The sequence below is a fragment of the Crocuta crocuta genome, unplaced genomic scaffold (genome assembly GCF_008692635.1).
Source record: "Crocuta crocuta isolate KB4526 unplaced genomic scaffold, BGI_CrCroc_1.0 scaffold36, whole genome shotgun sequence".
NCBI classification, from domain to species: domain Eukaryota; kingdom Metazoa; phylum Chordata; class Mammalia; order Carnivora; family Hyaenidae; genus Crocuta; species Crocuta crocuta.
The window spans coordinates 10671854-10690633 of record NW_027532203.1 but is presented as its reverse complement, the minus strand read 5'-3'; the positions used below and the strand labels follow the sequence as shown (position 1 = coordinate 10690633).

Here is an 18780-nt window from a genome sequence, read left to right as displayed (position 1 = left end):
CTGATATTAGAATAGTCTGCAGAGTCAAGGATACAGTACTAGAGAATTAATTTCTGTAAGACCGGCTCTAGTTGAGGGTTGATACATTGAGATAAATGTAGGACCGATTTTAATTTATGGGCTTTTCATTCAGAATTTAAACCCCATATACAAGATTTTCTGATTTGTTCATGAATGAAACCATTCAACAATCATTTATTGGAGGACCTACAACTCTCTGCCACGCATTGGCCCATGCATCATACTCTCTCCTGGTGATATAGCTTAATGAGTTATTACTTTATCCTCAATCAGTCCAATCCCTTAACTATAGATATAGAATGAGCAGAGGTAGAAAAGAAACATCCACTTGAATGAGGCTTTAAAGGATCACATTTGGAAAACATATCACTGGCAAAGTTACTTGAAGGTATCATAAAATAGAGATGAATGGATTAGAAACAGTGATAAAACATCTCTCAAGGTAAAATACAGCAGAAGGATAAAATGGCATACCTAAAAGATCAATGAACCATTAGATGAGAAAATTACCTCAGAGATCATCTAAAGGTCTGTTCCACCCTCGATTTAAAAATGGGGAAAAACCTGAACTGAGGAGCCACCCACACTTGCAGCAAAACAGAGAGGAGAAAAGCCAGTTCTTTGGCTCCAGGCCTTAGCTCACAATCAGGATTAATAATATTACTTGGGAAGACACTTAAAATAGTCTTACTTGGGAAATACTTTGAGAAGACATTTGAAGTTAACATATTCAAAGAACAAAACTGCTGAACGAAGAAAGCTAACAACAAATAACACCAGAATTAAATGTTTCTTCTTTCAGAAACTGCTTGTTACCACATTATCAGTCCAATAGATAACAGATGATATCATGGTAACCTCAAGCAAAAAAAAAAAGGAAAAAAAGTGTCATTAAAAAAAGAAGACACTGAAAATACACAGACGTCCTTAACTCCTAAACTTGCAAACAGCCTGCTATCACTATCAAACTTCAGAACAATTTAGAAGTGAACTACAATTTCTAGAACTGACATCCATATTCACAGTTCCATTTTCGTGTAGTTACTAAAATATTATTTGACCTCTGGCACTTCAGAAAACCAAACACTTGCCATTGTTGTACAGGTTGCATTTTTTAATCAAATATTTAAATTCCTGCATGGAAAGAAAACATCTGACAAAGAGGACAAGTTAAATCCTACCCGTGTTTTGAAAAAAAACTATGCTTCTTTGTGGTGATTGTATGTTCAGGTTTTCAAAAACAGTTTTCCTGGTTAGAGCCTCTTGATTTAGGTTTATTTCCAATTTTACAGCGAAAAGAAAAAACTCCCTGTATTAGCATCTACTCACATTCACCATTTTACAAGAAGACTGTGCCACTGGCCTCTGCCACTGGGATTTGAAAACACTCACAACACTTCACCTTTATGCTGGGCTAAACTCTGGGTAGTCATAAACACTTTGAAGTAATACAAACCTAAATATTCCTGCTAGGCAAACGGAGCAGTGGAACCGAATTATAATGAGCTAGCAGCTGTCACAATATGACCACAGTAACCAAATCAAAATATCAACCGCGAACCCAGATGAGATTCAAAGGTCATCCTATAAGCCAGCAGCTTTCTTCAGTTCTGCCTGAAACCCCCATCTAATCCTGCAGTAAAATGTTCTGCTGAGCTCGTTTAGAAACCAGTTACTCTATGGTGAGAAACTATTTGGGGCACTGGTAGAGTACCATTAGTGGGGCTAGAATCAAATACCACAATAAGGAAACCGAACCATTCACAATGGGACATGTAAAAACACAGCAGCTGATGCTGAACTAAGCTGCACCCAACTGCACAGAAGTAGCACTTTTCACATCCTTCAGTTACCGACGCGTGTCTATAACCTTACTGGCAACTTGCTCACCCCAACAATCTGGTTTTCAATTAAGCCCCTGGAACAATAGAAGGAAAATGCATGCTTAGATCCTTCCTTGGATCAAAATGTTTTAGCTAGAAAATATATGGTTTCCCACTGTAAAAACACTTGGACAATTACTTGCAAAAGTTTAATGCTTGTAAGAAAACAAACAGGGTCAGGAATGCTAAAAAACCCATGCTGTTAAAAAAAATATCCATACTCTTTGCATATAGCTCTTGTCGGTATTTTCAAACTATTCCATAGCGCATAATCCTCCTAAAAACACAAACCTCAGACCCACGGCCCTTCTGTCCTATCAGCATATTCTGAAAGCTACTCACTGACCACCTATAAAGGTTTAGTCAAACTGTTTAAAAACTGCAGTGAAAAAGTTTCCAGTAGATCAAGTGTACATTATTGCTATTAATAATCATAAGCACTCACAAAGAAAAAATGATTTGTTATTTCCAGACACAAAACAGAACACGGCATTTCAAACAAGGAAAAATGCAAAAAATGGCATGCTTGTCTCCACCCAAAGAAAGCAATGAGTGAGGATCCCGGAAATGTAAGGTAAAAGAGTGTAACACACAGACATCGAATCATTATGTTATACACCTGAAACTAATATAATGTCATATGTCAATTATACCTCAATAAACATATAAACAACATGTAAAAAAGAGAGTACATCTATGAACTGGTCACTGTAGGCAGTGAGCTAGATGACTCAGTGCTATCGTCTCTCAACTTGAGATTCCCCCACACAAAAAGGAAAACAAAATGTCATGCAAGCTTATTTAAAAAAAAATCAGGGGCTGGCTTTTTTGTTTATTTTAGTTATGTTTTCCTTTAAATAATTTTACAATATCAACTTCCAAAACTTCGTATGGCAACTGTAATTACAGACATTAAAGGAAGTGGTGCAGCCTTATAAATCAAATAGTGTCATTAATTCCAACAGAATGGGGGGGGGGCGGTGTGCACGCACGCGTGCATGTGTGCAGAAACCCATACATGCATGCAAGTGCACTTGTATTCATTTGTTCATTTTTACTTTAGGAATTCACAAACTATCAAATAGGGTATTGCATTCAGATATGCAAGCTTATTTCTAAAAGAATAAATTAATGAAGATAGTCTAGTACTCTTACAAATTACATACCATTTTGGAAAAAATTGAAATGCACAAATAAACTGAGTATTGGTATTTTGGTGCTAAACATAAATATTTATATGACAAAAATTACAACATTTATGCTAAACCGTTCATGTGAAATCAAAAAGTTCCGAGTTGTAACAAAGGGCTTTATTACCGTAAGAGTTCATGAGCAAATGTTAGCAATGCCTGTATGGTTTCTCCAAAATACTGTATTGCCATAAAGGACAAAATACATAACAATAATGTACTCCCAAAAGGAGAGAGCAGTTCATTACTTTTTTCTTTCCTTGCAAGAAAATAAAACCTTGCTAAGTGAACAGTTTACTTTAAAAAAAAAAAAATCGGGTCATCTGCAGTTAATAACTCTTTCCTGTAAAATTACTGTCACTTGTTTCTGTAGCAGACGCCTAATTCAGTCACAGGCTTGATTGACTTGACAACAGAGAATCTGGTCCAATAAAGTGGCTGATTTATTTCTTATGCTATAGCTTTTACCCTAATGTGACATCATAGCAGAATTAAATCTTTAACATGTAAAGAAATCCTTTGTAGTTTTAATGAAAACTAAAGATTCTGAAAGCAGGTATTGACTCTGGTCAAAAACTTACAATGAAGTCTAATACCTTCTTTTGGTAGAATGAAAACTTCCACAAAGATCATGACACAGAATAGATTTGGACACAAAGAGCAGTACAGAACAAGCCAGGTACTCCATGAGTTCAAATGGGTGGCCACACTAATAGATCTTATTTTATCTTCATCTCCATTTGTAAGTTGGTTGTCTTTAATTTCTCAAAAACGGCCTATCTTCTCTTTGGAAAAGTGCAGCATAACATCTCGAAAGTGGCTTTATTTTAAATAAACAGTGGCTTGGGCAAAAATCAATGAGAATCTTTGTTCCCTTAATCTAGCTCTGAAATAGTCAAGTCAATCAAGAAGGCATTTGGGATAGGAGAAATTACAGGGGTGGGAAGAGTTCATGCAGCATCAGGGGCAGTTCTCTAAAAATACTTTTAAATTCTTCTCCAAACTAAAAATGCAAGGTATTTCATAGTTGTTTAAATGTCTTTTTCCCTTTTTTGCAGACTGCGCCGTGCCCTCACGCTCTGAGGGCGACTTTCCTGACCCCAGTCTGACACTGCGCCGTTAATGTCAGATAAACCATTTAGCCCCAGCACAATTCTATTCTGTGCAAAAATCTGCTTGAGGTGGAAAATGTAGCAGTTTGTAAACAATAAAGAGCCATGTTTCAGACCAGACAGCTTATCTAACAGAGAAGTCCTTTCATGGGGAACAGTGGGTGGGAGCCTCCCGGACATAGTAGCATTTCCTATCACAATGCAGGAGACTGTCTTGGCCTCCATATTTAAGAGTTTAATGGGAAGGAGGGCAGACGGGATAAAAGAACACAGCTGACATGGACTTTCAGCTTAAACAACAACTAAGTGAAAAGAGTCAGCTCTCTCTGCTCTAGCTCCAGGCTCTCAGCCCACTTATATTTTAAATACTATTTGGATTGAAAAACAAATTTGGCTTGTAAAACAGTTGCCCATGAGGACAGATGAACAAGAACAAATATTTAATGCCCTTGTATCGCTTGGTGTATTGCGTGATAACTAATTTATCAAGATGTTCCTTAGGACACCTTTTTTTTTTCCCACGTACATAACATAAACTTCTAAATATGAGTAGTAATTCATTCATTCTATTTTACTTTCACTCATCAGAAAATAGTTTTAGAATCTTCTAAGGGAGTTCTTTAATATGCCCTTTAAGTACTACTTCCTAAGATTATTATTTTCAAGTTAATCTTTTACTCTGTGTTATGAAATTGAATGAGGATCACTAAAGAAGCAAAGAGTTAGAATTTAATGTTAGTTCTACTGTCCCTGAAGTCTAAAGATGTTCTTTAAAATCTAAGTTGACAAATACATCCAGTCCTCCGTATCTCCATATCCTGAACCTGCCTATCAATAACCGATAAAAACCAAGATGTTTGCTTTAGCTACAATTATAATATAAATATGAAATTTACCACTTTAAAGTAAAAGGGAAGACAAATATAATAACAGCCTATGATCAAACACACTTCATGGTTCTCAAAGTTGGAATGATACTTAAAGGCACAGATGATATTACTCATTTAAAATAAGTCGCTAGTATTTCTTTGCTTTGCCTACTTTGTGTTAAATACTTGAAATTCCTTTAGATGGATTTGATGGTGACTTTTGAAAAAATGAGCTTCAAGGACTATCTATACATTAAATAACAAGTATAGCTTCCAAAGCTTAAAAATAGGACATTCTTTAGACGCATTTGCAATTATAGTTTGAGAATGATACCACTATGGCTGTGTGCTTTTCATGGAGTATGGCCCAGTGCCTCATGCCAAGAAATTTCATTTCATTTATTGATGGATTTGCAACAGAATTTGACCAAGGTGAGATTTATTAATATTGTTAAAAACTCACATTTACTAGAACAAAGATCATTGTTTCACACAAAACTGAAGTAACCTACTATTGCTCACTGTTCCAGTTACTAATGTTAAACACACATCCCCATGAGGTAAACAAACAGAAAAGTATGCTAAAGACACCAGTATAAAGGGCAGGCTGGAAACTCACACACTATCTCAAGGGTAGCTTGCTTCCAGTGAAGGAGGGTGCAGTCTGCCTAGACCATCAGCACTAAAAAGCTGGCACCTCAATAAACACACAACCAGATTTCCTAATTCAACTTGAATGCAATGCTCTGACTTAAGCACTCTAAACCTATTAATAAAGGGGTTTCCGTAAGCCCTCTAGTAAGAATTCACAGGTAATACTGACTATATATCATTGCCAATGGAAAGGCCCAAAGATATTTTTATTTTAAACAGTCACCACTTTGACTTTGTCAATCTTAAACCAGAAGGTAAGTATTACAACACTGAAATTGGGATTAATGCTTTTATACCTAAGGAAGACAAAATCCCCAGGGCGATTTAGTATCACTGAATTCCTGTGATTCCACATGGTTATAAAACATAGTCCTTTAATGCGCTACTACCAAGCATAAACCGTCAGTATTTTTCTGCAAATTTAAAATTACTAGAGTGAACTGGCTGAAGATCCCAGTTCCTGAAAACAAAATCTCCGCCTAGGCTGTATTCTCCCCTTTCATGGTAAAATACAAGCATTCAAAAAGTGCAGGTCAATTTAAAAATGGTCTTACTTTGTATTCTGGAATTGACAAAAGGTGGAGAGAGATTGTCATGTGACCCAAGGTCCCTGCTGGTCATGTGGTCATAGGGTGTCCCATCTCCATAGTTCTGTAAATAAAACAACATCCTAAGTTTTCATCCTGCATGAGGAAATCAGCATATAAATACCCCCAATCGACACCTGTGTGACCCTGCGACACTCAAATCCACATTTCCAGTTACATCCCCACTCATTGTAAGAAACCTGAATCTGCACAGGTCCAGTGGGTAAGAGAGGGCGCGAAAGGCTGCAGACTTCAAGTTTTCCTCATAACAGCTGTGAGATCTTAGAAATAATAATAGTAATAGAATCAACTGCATGAAGCTGTTGACATGATTAAGTGAAATAATGTATGTATAACACCTGACAAGGATAAAGTACACTATAAATATTAAAAGTTATTATTTTAGTAAGTCCATGTTACTTGGGGGCGGGAGGAGGCAAGATAGTGCTTTGAGGGAAAATTACCCCATAGCCTATAATGAATTACAGAAGTACAGCCTTTTAAACAACATTTCCTTTTACAGTATTGAAATTTCAGTGTTTTGTTACAGCTGTTACTATGGCTGTTAAGAGAATTGGATCATTCCACCAGTAATTAACATGTAAGAATGTTAAAATTAATACAGCAGGACTATGAGTGAACATCAAAACTTTAGCATGAATTAGTACTTCCAGATTTGGACAAAGTATGCCATGAAAAAGTTTTAAAGCAGACATTAACTGGTGGCAGGAATCTGTCATTATTACGATGAACTCATTGGTTTGATAGAATTTAAAATTAAAATAACATTTTTAAACGTTAGTGCCCAGTCACTTATGAATGAAGGGATTGGTAACATATAGGAAAAGTTAAAATCATCTTTACTTTCGGGTTCACATTTCTGACTAAGGGGCATAAAGTAACCAAAAAAAAAAAAAAAAAAAAAAAACAGTACAAGTCGATCTACTCAGCTGGTGGACTGCCCATAGAGACCAAGTCAAATCTACTCAGAGGTGGCAGTTGGCTGGTTAGCCACAGGGCAGAATCTGTCCACACAAAACAAGACAGGTACTGTCTGTATATCACTAGAAAATAACTGGAACCCGTAAGTTTCCAAATAATCCTGTTTTTAATCACCTTTCCTCATTTCGAAAAATGAACCTGAATGATACTGTAATCTCATACTGCCAAGAGGTCAGTGTACAAAAAATTGTCACACTTTAAATACCTAGCGTGGGTTTTACACTGATCTGTTATATACCAGGCACTGTGTTATACTAATTTTTATTTATTAAGTGTCCTCATCCCAAACAGTGTACTAAAAGCTTAATATACACTATCTAATTTAAACGTCAGCACAGTGCTTCAAGGTAGCTGATAATATCACCACATTAAGAGAGAACACAGGCTTAGGCATGGGTTGGTACAAATCAGCCACAGAAATCTGCCACATGCAAACTCCCTAAATTTAGAAAATATAAATCATAAAATATCGATTCAAAATTATTCACCAAAATGTTCCCTGAAAAAAAACATCAGGACAGTCACTGAAAACCAAAAAAAAAAAAAAAAGTCAGGACGACACTAAGAGACCTTGTTCTCTGAAGAACAATCAAAAGTACTATGTGTGTTAAAGTGAGGAATCATAAGAAATCACGTGTGAATAAGCTAAACAATGGGGGGAAATTCTGTCATCTCCTACACTTGCTGTCAAGGGGAATGGATTTATTTCTGCAAGTGCAGGCTGTAATGTGAGGAGGAGGAAAGATTTCCTCAACCCATCCATATAATGCATTAGGATATCAAACCCGACAGCTGGTGCGATGGCTCAACAAAGTTAGAGCTTAGAGAACCTGCTGCCCCATGAAGACCACGGTGATAACCACAAGGTCAAAGGACAGGTGGACACGGACAACAGTGGCTTGCTGACATGTCTTCATTGTGATAGCCTGATTACCTTCCTTGCCTCTTATGCCAAAATAGAAACCCCTCCCCCCCGCCTCAAATTTACGTGAATACTTACAGCAAAATGTTCCCTCCCTGCAGAATGCTTCATTTATACAGCTGGCTGGGGGAGGGACACGTGTTTGTTTGACTATGTGCTCTCAGTCTATTTTTAATTTGGGGTATTTATATGTATATTAGAAAAGCTGACATGGATTTTAGAGGGCCTAGCAATGATTCCATTAAAGACAGATTATGCATAAAATCATATATATGTAAGTGGGAAGGAAGTAACATAGAAGATCCTCTGGCTTTACTTTTTCATTTTACCAATCAGTAAAATGGCATGCCCGAGGTCACGAATACACAAAACTACACACTGCCCGGCCACCCTACTCGACCCCATTCCATGGTCTTCCCATTACACCCAAACGAACAACTAAGGCATGAGGGTAAACCATGAAAAAGACTAGTAAAAATCCGAATCCAAATAAATGAATGAACCCAACTGGTGACCAAAGGCATTAATACCATGTTTACAAAGTGAAATCCACTCTGATGTATTATGTAGATAATACTGGTCAGATAGGACTTCACACTCTGTCTTCAAAATTATGCTCTGGTCTATTTATACCATCACATTACAGTGCTACTAGGATTTTTTTTTCCAAGTTGTACCACCTACAACAAATAACTTTCTGTAATACTGGATCAATAACTGGCAAAGTAAGGCCAAATATTTAATGAAGGATTTTTCTTCGGGTTCACAGGAGTGGAACAAGTGTCAAATTCAATCACAGTATCCAATAAGAGAATGGAAAAAAAATTGCAAACACAAGTTGATCCTCATTAAACTGAGTATGCACATGTATCTCTGCGCAGTTGTGTGTGTGAGAGAGAGAAACTCACCTTCAGTTTGTCAATTTACATATGCGGGATGTCTGGTTATGGGGAAAAAGATTAGATATACTTACCCTGGATGGGCTTGGATGTCCTCCATTCCCCCAGGACCCTGAGCTACTTCTGTCTTCTACATCTAGGGACAAGGGAAAAGTTCTTTAGGCTTTCTTGCAATAATTCTTTCTTTTTGTGTATGCACTTTTAAATTAATGTTTCAAATTAATCTCCTGTTGCCTTTAATTAAGAATCAGACGCGGGGCTACCATGATGATAGTGGCTTCTGACCCATCTACTTAAATTAACTCATTTAAATTCACAGCAGAAATGAACTGGACCCTCAGGAACCAGAGGTATCAACATAAAAATTACTTCCATCCTTCAGTGTTTCATAGCCTCAACTTTTACAGACATGAAACTGCACTTAAAGTTTTAGAAGGTCTTTTGGACAAAATAAGTTCAAAAATACACAAATACAACCTTAATGTATATTTCAAAAAGCCAGTTAAGGTAGATATTCGTACTAACATTAGGAAGCACTGTGCCATCATGCTCTTGGGTACCTTTTTGTTCTCTAGTCAAGGTTTCTTACACCACGCACAACAGACATGCAACAAACACTCAAGACAAAAAAGGATTCAGTGGTCTGTTACCACCAGTGCACTCACTACAAGGTGACTAGAATTCTGTTTTTTTTAAATGTTCTAAGTAAAAACACCACTGTCTCGGTATCTTAATTATTTTAATAGACTTACCACTTGACTACAATCCTTACCAGTGCCTACAATCCTGGGCACCGAGATGTAAACTTTAAAGTTGTTAAAGCAATGTTTGATCTCGCTAAGGGATAGCGAAGAGACCTCGATGGACTGCCAGAAAGCTGAAATTCTTCTGACCTCTGTCCCAGCAGAGTTCTAGTGCTGACCAGCTTACTACATGCTCAGTGAGTACATCCAGGAGCGAATGCTCAGGATGGAGAGTGTAACAGCTAAGTTATCATATTAATTGCTTAAAACATGAAAGTGATTGAAAGATCACTCGCTCTATATAGAGAAATGGCTTTGATATTGCTGATGAGAAGTCCTTTATAAGTATACAAAGTTTCACTGCTCTGTTATTTTGATCGCAGTTGATAACAGACAGCCGTCACACACCTCCTCTGACAGAATTGGAGGAGGAGGTGTGAATCTTCGGTTTAGGAGACAAAATCCCATTTATTGTGTTTCCTAACATTTCAGTGATACTGTTTATTCTCCTAATGCACCACTACTGTCATTCCTTTTATTACTGCTATTTTATTATCAGCAGACGTCATCACAGTATAATTAAAATTGATTTATTTTGGGGTACAGTGGAGTACACAGCATTTAGAATATCTTAAGAGATGGAGTAGCAACAACAAAAGCCAAGTTACTATTACCACTAAACTTGCATCCTTGGGGTGCTTGGGTGGCTAGATCAATTAAGCGTTCGACACTTGATTTGGGCCCAGCTCATGATCTCGTGGTTTATGAGTTCGAGCCCCACATCAGGCTCTGTACTGACAGTGCAGTGCCTGCTTGGGATTCTCTCTCCCTCCCCACTCTGTCCGTCCCCCACTTGCACGTGCAAGAAATAAATAAATAAATAAACTTGAAATCTTTCTTTTTTTTTTTTAAACAAATATTTCTGTTTCTTTTGTGGGTACNACATGCAAATAAATGTCCACCCCCACCCCACCCCCCCCCATGAACAGCTAAACTCAGTGACTGTGAGCTCTAAGGGATATCAAGAAAGCCCTGGGAAGTGCATCCAGTCTGGAGAGGAGGTGGAACACTTTCCCCAAATCTGCTGTTTAACAATCCCACTCCTGGCCTATGGGTATGGCTGAACTGAAATACTTGAAGAAGTGACTTAAAACCCTCTGGATTTGGGAGTTTTTGCAAGCCTACATGGTCCCCCTCATCCTTAACCAAAATTCAAATATGTTCAGCAGCAAAAGGTATAAATGACAAAAATCTCTCAACCAGTGCAGATTTTCACAAGTCTCACATGTCTTGACTTCCTTTTCCCCTGGAACAGTTGGCCCAGGTTAATTTGAGAGATTTTGTCCTCTTATATTTGCCCAAAACGTAATGAAGGAACGGAGTTGGATCCCTGCATAAGATTTCATGCTGTGTGGTCCCATTTTATCTTAGCAATTTTCAAGGAAATTTTTAAACACAAAAAGTTGGCAAAGAGAAGGAGGAAAGGGGAATGGTTCCCCACCAGGGCGATTTTGGCCCCCAGAAGGCATTTTGGCAATGTCTGGAGACATTTTGGGTTGTCACACTTAGGGTGGGGGGTAGCGGGGCAGCGCTACTGTCATCTAATGGGTAGAGACCAAGCATGCCGCTAACGTCCTATAAATGTTAGAATACAATTCCCACAACAAAAAAATGCTCCATCCCCAAGTCTCAACTGTGTCTAGAATGAGAAGACCTGTGCTGAGGGAAAATTACAGTAAAGAGCAAAAAGGAAGCATCGAGTTGGGAGAAGAGATGTACTAGAATTTAACTTGTAGTTTAGTATGAATTCCTACTAAATACACAGTGGCTCATGCCTTTTAACCCAGACTTGAGCTGGAGCCTTTCAGGAGACCTTCACACCCATCTTCTGTCCACAGAATAAAGGGAGAATGATGGTCAACCAGGCAGCCTGCTAATTAGCGAGCAGATAAAACACATCAAAACTTGAGTATTCCCAACTGGGCAATTTCAAAAGCGAGCAATCCACTAATTAAAAATGCTGGAAGTCTAGCTTTTTCAAAACAGGTTAAATACTGGCTGGGTTCCTTCGCAAATAGATTCCCAACCAATCAGGTCTGACTGCTCTTTTCCCATCCCTTCTCCTTTCTCTTTCTCATTTCCTGACCTCAGGCTGTTCCACCTTCCTTTCTGCTTCCTCCCGTTCACTGATCTCTTTTAAACAGGCTTTCCGAAATTCCTTGGCCTCCTGCTAGATCTAAAAGATAAGGACCAATCTCCAGCTCTCCCAAACCTAATAGAACAATTGTGCCATCTCTGATATACTTTTTTCTTTGGGAAAAAAAAAAAAAAATACCTGTAGAGCTGATGCTCATCTATCCAGAGCAAGAAGCCACAGAAGCGAGAACACTGATATTTGTGATTCATAATGAATGTAAACATGTTGCTTTTAAGTCATTTGTTTCCCTCTTCCCTCCTACTGAGCTTCATCAGGCCTGCCAGTCAGTTAGAGAGCATTTCCTCAAGGACTATTCCAGTCCGTCTCCCAGGAGGAGAGACCTGAGGACCGCCTGCATCTGAATCACATGGTATATTCATTTCAAAATCAGTATCTTGGGGCCCAAGACTGCAGACCTACTGAGTCAGGATCTCCCAAGAAAACTGTGTTTTTAACAAGATCCCCAAGTCATTTTCACGGGCACCTTAGTTTGAGAACCACCAGCCTGCCTTCTCAGGAACACAAGAGCAGAGGAACCACCACCACTTGCCTCTCTCACTCCGTATCTTAAAATTCCTGCCGAGGGTGCTGGATTCAGATTCAGCAGCGTTCAATACACAGTCCCATCACATCTGTCTCCAGTCGCATCTGCATCTTGCCCTAACTCACGTTTTAGTAAACTTGCGTGTGTCCCTTGGCTATTCCTTAATCTCTGCAGGTGTATACAGGCACAGCACGCACTTGTAGCCGTCCATGTTTCCGTGCCTGCTAGTCCCTCGGCCTGAACTGTTCCATCTCTCAAAAAATAATAGCAGCTAACATTTAGTGAGCATAAGTATGTGTCCAGCACATCAATGTACTAATAGTACCTCCATTTCATATATGAAAACACTGAGACTTCAACGGAATAGAAAAGTCTCCCAAGCATGCAGCAAACACAGGTGGTGTCTGCGCCGAAGCCAGAGACCACTCTCTTCCGCCACTGGTAATGCCTCCCTGAAGAACGGCATTTCTTTCCATGGCCATCTTGAATGTTACTTCTCAACCGTCTCCCTAGGCAGACTGAAAGCATTTGGGAGTTTATGCCTATTCTTAGGTCCACAAAAGATTACAGAATTATATACAACACAAATATATGAAAGTAAATATTTGAATAAATCAAGAGACTGGAAAATAAAACTGGGGGAACAATAAATCCAGAAATACGATAAGCTTCTCAAAATGTACACTGTGATGGACTGGATATTTGCTGGAAAGGGGTCAAAATTCTACATGAAAAACAAAAGAGGGAAACAAGATTCACAATGAGTATGGGATAAGAGCACACAAACAGTTCAGGAAATTTATTAAGGCAACATAGTAACAAATGAAAAACTGCCTGGGACTGGGGCTGTCCGAACATTTAGTTCCTGCCTCTCCATCACTCTCCATCCAAGATGGAAATAAAGAACAGAAACACAATAACCTGGGCAGAAGGGAAAGGGAAAAAGCAAGTGGATGGCATAAATTATTCTTCTAAAAGCCTAAAATGGGTTCCACTGTTCCAGACATTTCTGATTTATTTTACCCTAAATGAGGACACATTTGGTCATTTCTATGGGATTGACAGTGGTTTAGGAGGCAACCTGACAATCCACAAAATTCCATTCGGTTAGAGTAGGTCTGCAGAAACCCCTCTAAAATCTCAGACACTTCAGCATCAAAACACAAAAGTAAAGTTTGGGCAGAACTAGGGCCGAACACTCTATTTGGAAAAAAGACACAGATGATTTTTAATTTCTACGATTCTCATTCCATATTCATTAAACTTATGATTTGACTACTCAAATCTCCACTTTGTTTACATGCAAGATTTAAACTGTCAGATAGATTGGACAATTGTCAGAAAACACAGCTCTGGGAGTTGGAAGAGAGACTCAGACTTCAGTAACCACTCTGCATTACCACCAGCTCAATGGTCTAACCCAGTCACTGGCCTCTCTGAACTCACTTTTGTCAACTACAAAAGAAGTGAGTTTGGATTCCATTCTTGGAAATCGAGAAGGCTAGCATATTTGGACAACTGTCCCACAAGAAACTAAAAATGATGGGTAAAATTTTTTAAATCATCTTTAAAATGCTAATAAACTGACAAGATAATAAGGAATTATCAAGCCAAAATCAAAGCAAAAGCTACAACCCAAGAAGGAAAAGAAGACTTTTTTACCCTAAGGACAGATGCTAACCTAGAAAATTTAATGGCCTCTCGGGTCAAGGAAAACAGAAGTGAAAACCCAGGACTCATCCAAAGTAGGTATCTAACAGGAGATAACAGGGATAATAGGATTTCCAACCTCAAGGAGTTATTGTTAAAGTAAATAAGTCAATTAATATTTGTTAAACACTTAGGGGAATACTTGGCCCATAGCAAATTCTCAGTAACCAACACCTACCCATGAGAGCATAACTTAGTCGTATGCTCCAAAATCTAAGATAGCCAAACCACGTAAATCTGTAAAATTATGATTTATTCAAAGAAATCTGAGTCTCACATTTTTATAACTCTTAGTTCTGCTAAACAGATCAGAGATTTTCAAATATTCTCCTAGATTTTAGAAGTAGCCAGTATGTTTAGAGTAAACAAATCCCACCTTCTTCATAAAACTCTACAGCAAAATCACAATATGAATTCAGTACATATTAGATTTGTTTAGTGACTTAATTTACCTTCAGAATATCCCCTTTACATCTCATGACTGCAACATATGTTTGTGTTCTGTATAAATGATATGCTGTCAAAGGTTATATATGCTGACCTGAGGCCCAACCTAAGAACACAGACTAAATGGTATACAGGCTTATCCTTGACTTGAAATAAACGACTGTTAGTTACCTAACTCTGTTGATTTGAGACAATTACAGTTGTGCATTGGTCCTTTCCATACTTAGAGGGACATATGTATGTGCGCTAGGCGCTAGAGTTTCATGAAGTCAGAAAACAACTAAAGTGGTTTTTCTGAGTTGCTTTAAAAGTCTACAACTTACTACTTTTGGAGAAATATATTGATTTCCTGATGAAAGCTTCTATACATTCAGAATGCATTGGGAGTTTGAGACTAAGCTCTTCCTGGAAAGATAATCCCTCTGAAACATGTTGAGGTCTATCCTGTCTCAGATCCTTCGCTCTACGACAACAGACACCATTAAATATCCTCCACACCATCATGGAGACTCACAGACTGGATACATCTGTGGCTCCTACTAATTTCCTAGTCCAGGAAGAACCCTTGGCTGAGCCCTCCACACAAACTGAGATGGCATATGCTCTCCGTCAGTGCCAGATGAATTTAGAGTTCAAAATATTTCATCAGCAAAGAGCGTGTTAAGGATGTGCACATTTTCATTAGCACCCAGTATAATAAGAGCTCTAAGCAGAGTAATGTGAAGTCAAATTTGAGTATCAGTACAGATGAAGGAAGAGCTGAAAAGCTTCAGATATTGATGGACGATGTCTATAGAGCCATGACCGCTTCTTTCTTTTTCCTAAGAAACAAGATATGTCTCATAATGAGTGATCTGAACACTAACAAGAAACTTCCAGCATTTTCCAAAGCTGACTGAGCAAAATAGGAGGGTTGTGGGGATGCATCTCACACAAATTTGAAGATACTTCTGATATAAGGAACAGAGACCTGGGCTTCCCATTTTTGGATCATCGCTGTCAATGCTGGCTTTCTGAGTGCTAACGGATTTCCTTACCAAATAAATCTGAAAACTCAAAATGTCAAGTAGAAGATGACTTGTATCTCTATATAAATATCTTTTTGCGAGTATATATATAAAAAAGGTAAAATATGAAAATACTAGGAGTAAAGTATAGTAGGAAAAGTTGTTCAGAGAGGAATTATTCCAATATTTTAGCTTTATTAACCTCCAACTTAAACTTGCATTATTAATATGTCCTTTAGAACATTCTTTAAACAATTATTATTTTCCTTAAAACCAAACTACTTTTCAAAAAGGAAAACTAAATAATCTCAGATATTTAAAATATGAAGTTAATTGCATTTTGCAGTGCTATAAAATGGGAAACACATTTTCATATAACATGAAAGGCAGATCATATGAAAGTAACAAAATAAAATGCGTAACTATTGCATTGTAGATGTGCTCGTGTTTCTGAAATTCATAAACCGTCTTGAGAACCCAAGCTGACTAAACGTTTCTATCATGCAATAGAGGAAAAAAAGTAACCTTGAAGTTTTTAGACCAATCCGTACAATTTAGAAATGCGAAAGATCATCTAATTTGGATAATATTCCAATTTGAATAATCTAATGTGAAACATGGAGAGATGGATATTTTTTAGCAACCTTCTACTCCAAATGTTTGAAACTAACCAGTCAGAGTCTTCCTCTTAAAGAGAAGTTAATTCTTCCAAGATCTCATCATTCTAACAAGAACCCATAAAGAAGAGAGTCATGAATAACTTGAGGAAAGACTACAATACTAATTGTATTTGCCTCCTTTGACTTTTTGAAATCTAACTGATCTAAAAGCACTTAATAAAGATCAATTTTCCTAAGACAATGTTCTTAACTTATTTCAAATCAGGTGAGAATAACAATCAGAAATGACTGAAGATAGAACCAACATACCATCTAACGCCAATATTAGAGATCAGCCTTGTCAAAGCATCTAAATTAAAAGTGAATACATTCTGGGAAGTTTTTAACAAGGTGTTTGGTAACTTTAAAGATGTATTTACAAATACACATCACAAAGTGTGAGAAATAAAAGAGAGATACTTTAGAAAACATTACACAACAACGAAAAAGCTAAAATATGCTTCATTTCCTAATAGAACAGACTATATAATAACACTTAGGTACCTGTAATGATGCATGTATTTTTCAAATCACACATGTAATTTTTATGTTGTGAAGTCTACAATACTGTAATGACTTAAGATATACAAATTGAGTTTTTTAAATGCCTACTTGATAAATAATTTATTTCAGGGCAGGGGGGGGGAAGCCAACAGAAAAGATGTAACCGCCCCCCCCATACCTCTTTTCTCCCTAGGGTGCCATTCCTGCGGCTCTGGGAAAGGGCTGCTGGCTTAATTGAAATATTTGTAGGCTGTAATTGCTCTGCATCACCACAATGGTCCACTTCTCCCAAATGACATCTGTTCCCTGTGCTTTTTCCTTCTTCTATTTCCTTTCATACTCCAACCCAGTCTACTTCTCCAGTTTCTTCTACTCTTATCTCATCCCACCCCCTATTTACAGATGCTTGACTGATACTGGGGAAGCCACATCGTTTTAAGTATTCAAATATCTTCCCTAAAATCCAGTTTCCTAGCACAGTCCCTCTTGCTTTCAATAATCACTCCCATAAAATGATTTTCATTTTATTCTTTCAACATCCCAATCTTCTACCTGTGTTTAACACCGTAGCCTCTGACCTGGCAATGAATGACAAGCAATCAATCTTACATGTTATCTTCAGGGGTCATGCCTTAGTTTTAGGCCAATTTTCTTTGTATTTAGGCTCAAATGTGCAAACCACGCTATATTACTCTGCAAAACATCAATGAGAAGGCTTAATTAAGTAACACTGACAGATAAATCCATTTCTTTCGCAGTAATCAAATCAAAGCAGGTTGACATAACACAGGAACTTAATACAGTTATTCCCTTGTAATTGGAAAAAGGCCCTTTACTTCTCATTAAAGCAATCTTCTGGGTATTGGCATAATAAGAAGGCTCAGAGCTTTAATACTGCCCTATAAAAGTCTCAAGATACAGACCCCTTAAGCAAACAAGCCAGATTATCTAATTCCTTGATCACAGCAGAACATGTAGTTCCTACTGTTTTAAACTACTAATTCTTTATCTCTGTTGCAATTAAAAAGAGGTAAATCAGTATCAAACACATACAATGGAAATCTGTGAAACTGCATAAACTGTTTACAGTTTTATAAATCTATCTCCACATGTATTTGAAGGGAAGCAGTCCATTAAAAATGAATTTGAAATACTCTGCAAATGTGAAATTGTAATAGCTTGGATCAGGGGGGAAATCTCTTTATTTTACTTACTGGGCTCAACAGGATGCATTTTGCCTAAATTTACAGTCTGATACCCAAGCATACAGCACAACTGTAATAACCGGAGTTGTGAGAGGATGGAATTTGAAGGAGAACATGTAATTTTTGTGACATTTAGAGAACAGCAAGTTACCTGGTCAACCAAAGACAGCTCTGCCCAGGCTAAAACCCACCAAGAACGCGACAACATTACACCATGTTCCTATCCCCAAAGCAAATAAAATCAACCTTCTGCTCCCGTTTTGAGGGAGTATCTGCTACTTATGTTGTGGCACCTAATCAGTCTCAAAATGATTCTAGCAACTCTTTCTGAGAGGATAGCATATGAATCGAGGGTTATGATTCTGAAATGTAGCTAGCCATCCAAATCCTCCAGGAACTTCAACCAAACAAACAAATGAAAAACAAGAAACAAGAGATATTCCAGCCCCACCTGGAAACTAATCAAGAAAAGATCAGGGTTGAAGTCAAGGCAAAACATAGTTTTAAATTTCTCCTATATTTCTCTACTTTTTAATTTTAAAATGGTTTTCATTACAATGCACTTAAAACTATGACATTTGCTATGTCTGAACCATTTGCAAGTGGGTTACAATCAGGCCTGTTT

General features: G+C 37.7%; 1 protein-coding gene across 1 annotated transcript in view; it reads right to left on the bottom strand.

Annotated features, from left to right (window-relative positions):
* Window positions 1–18780, bottom strand: part of TCF4 (transcription factor 4) — a 354008-nt gene that overhangs the window by 225615 nt on the left and 109613 nt on the right. Inside the window, exons 4-5 of the mRNA XM_077777707.1 lie at window positions 9214–9275; window positions 6284–6380 (exon numbers count right to left, since the gene is read on the bottom strand). Coding sequence (XP_077633833.1) covers window positions 6284–6380; window positions 9214–9275 — 159 coding nt within the window. The remainder of the gene's footprint in view (window positions 1–6283; window positions 6381–9213; window positions 9276–18780) is intronic.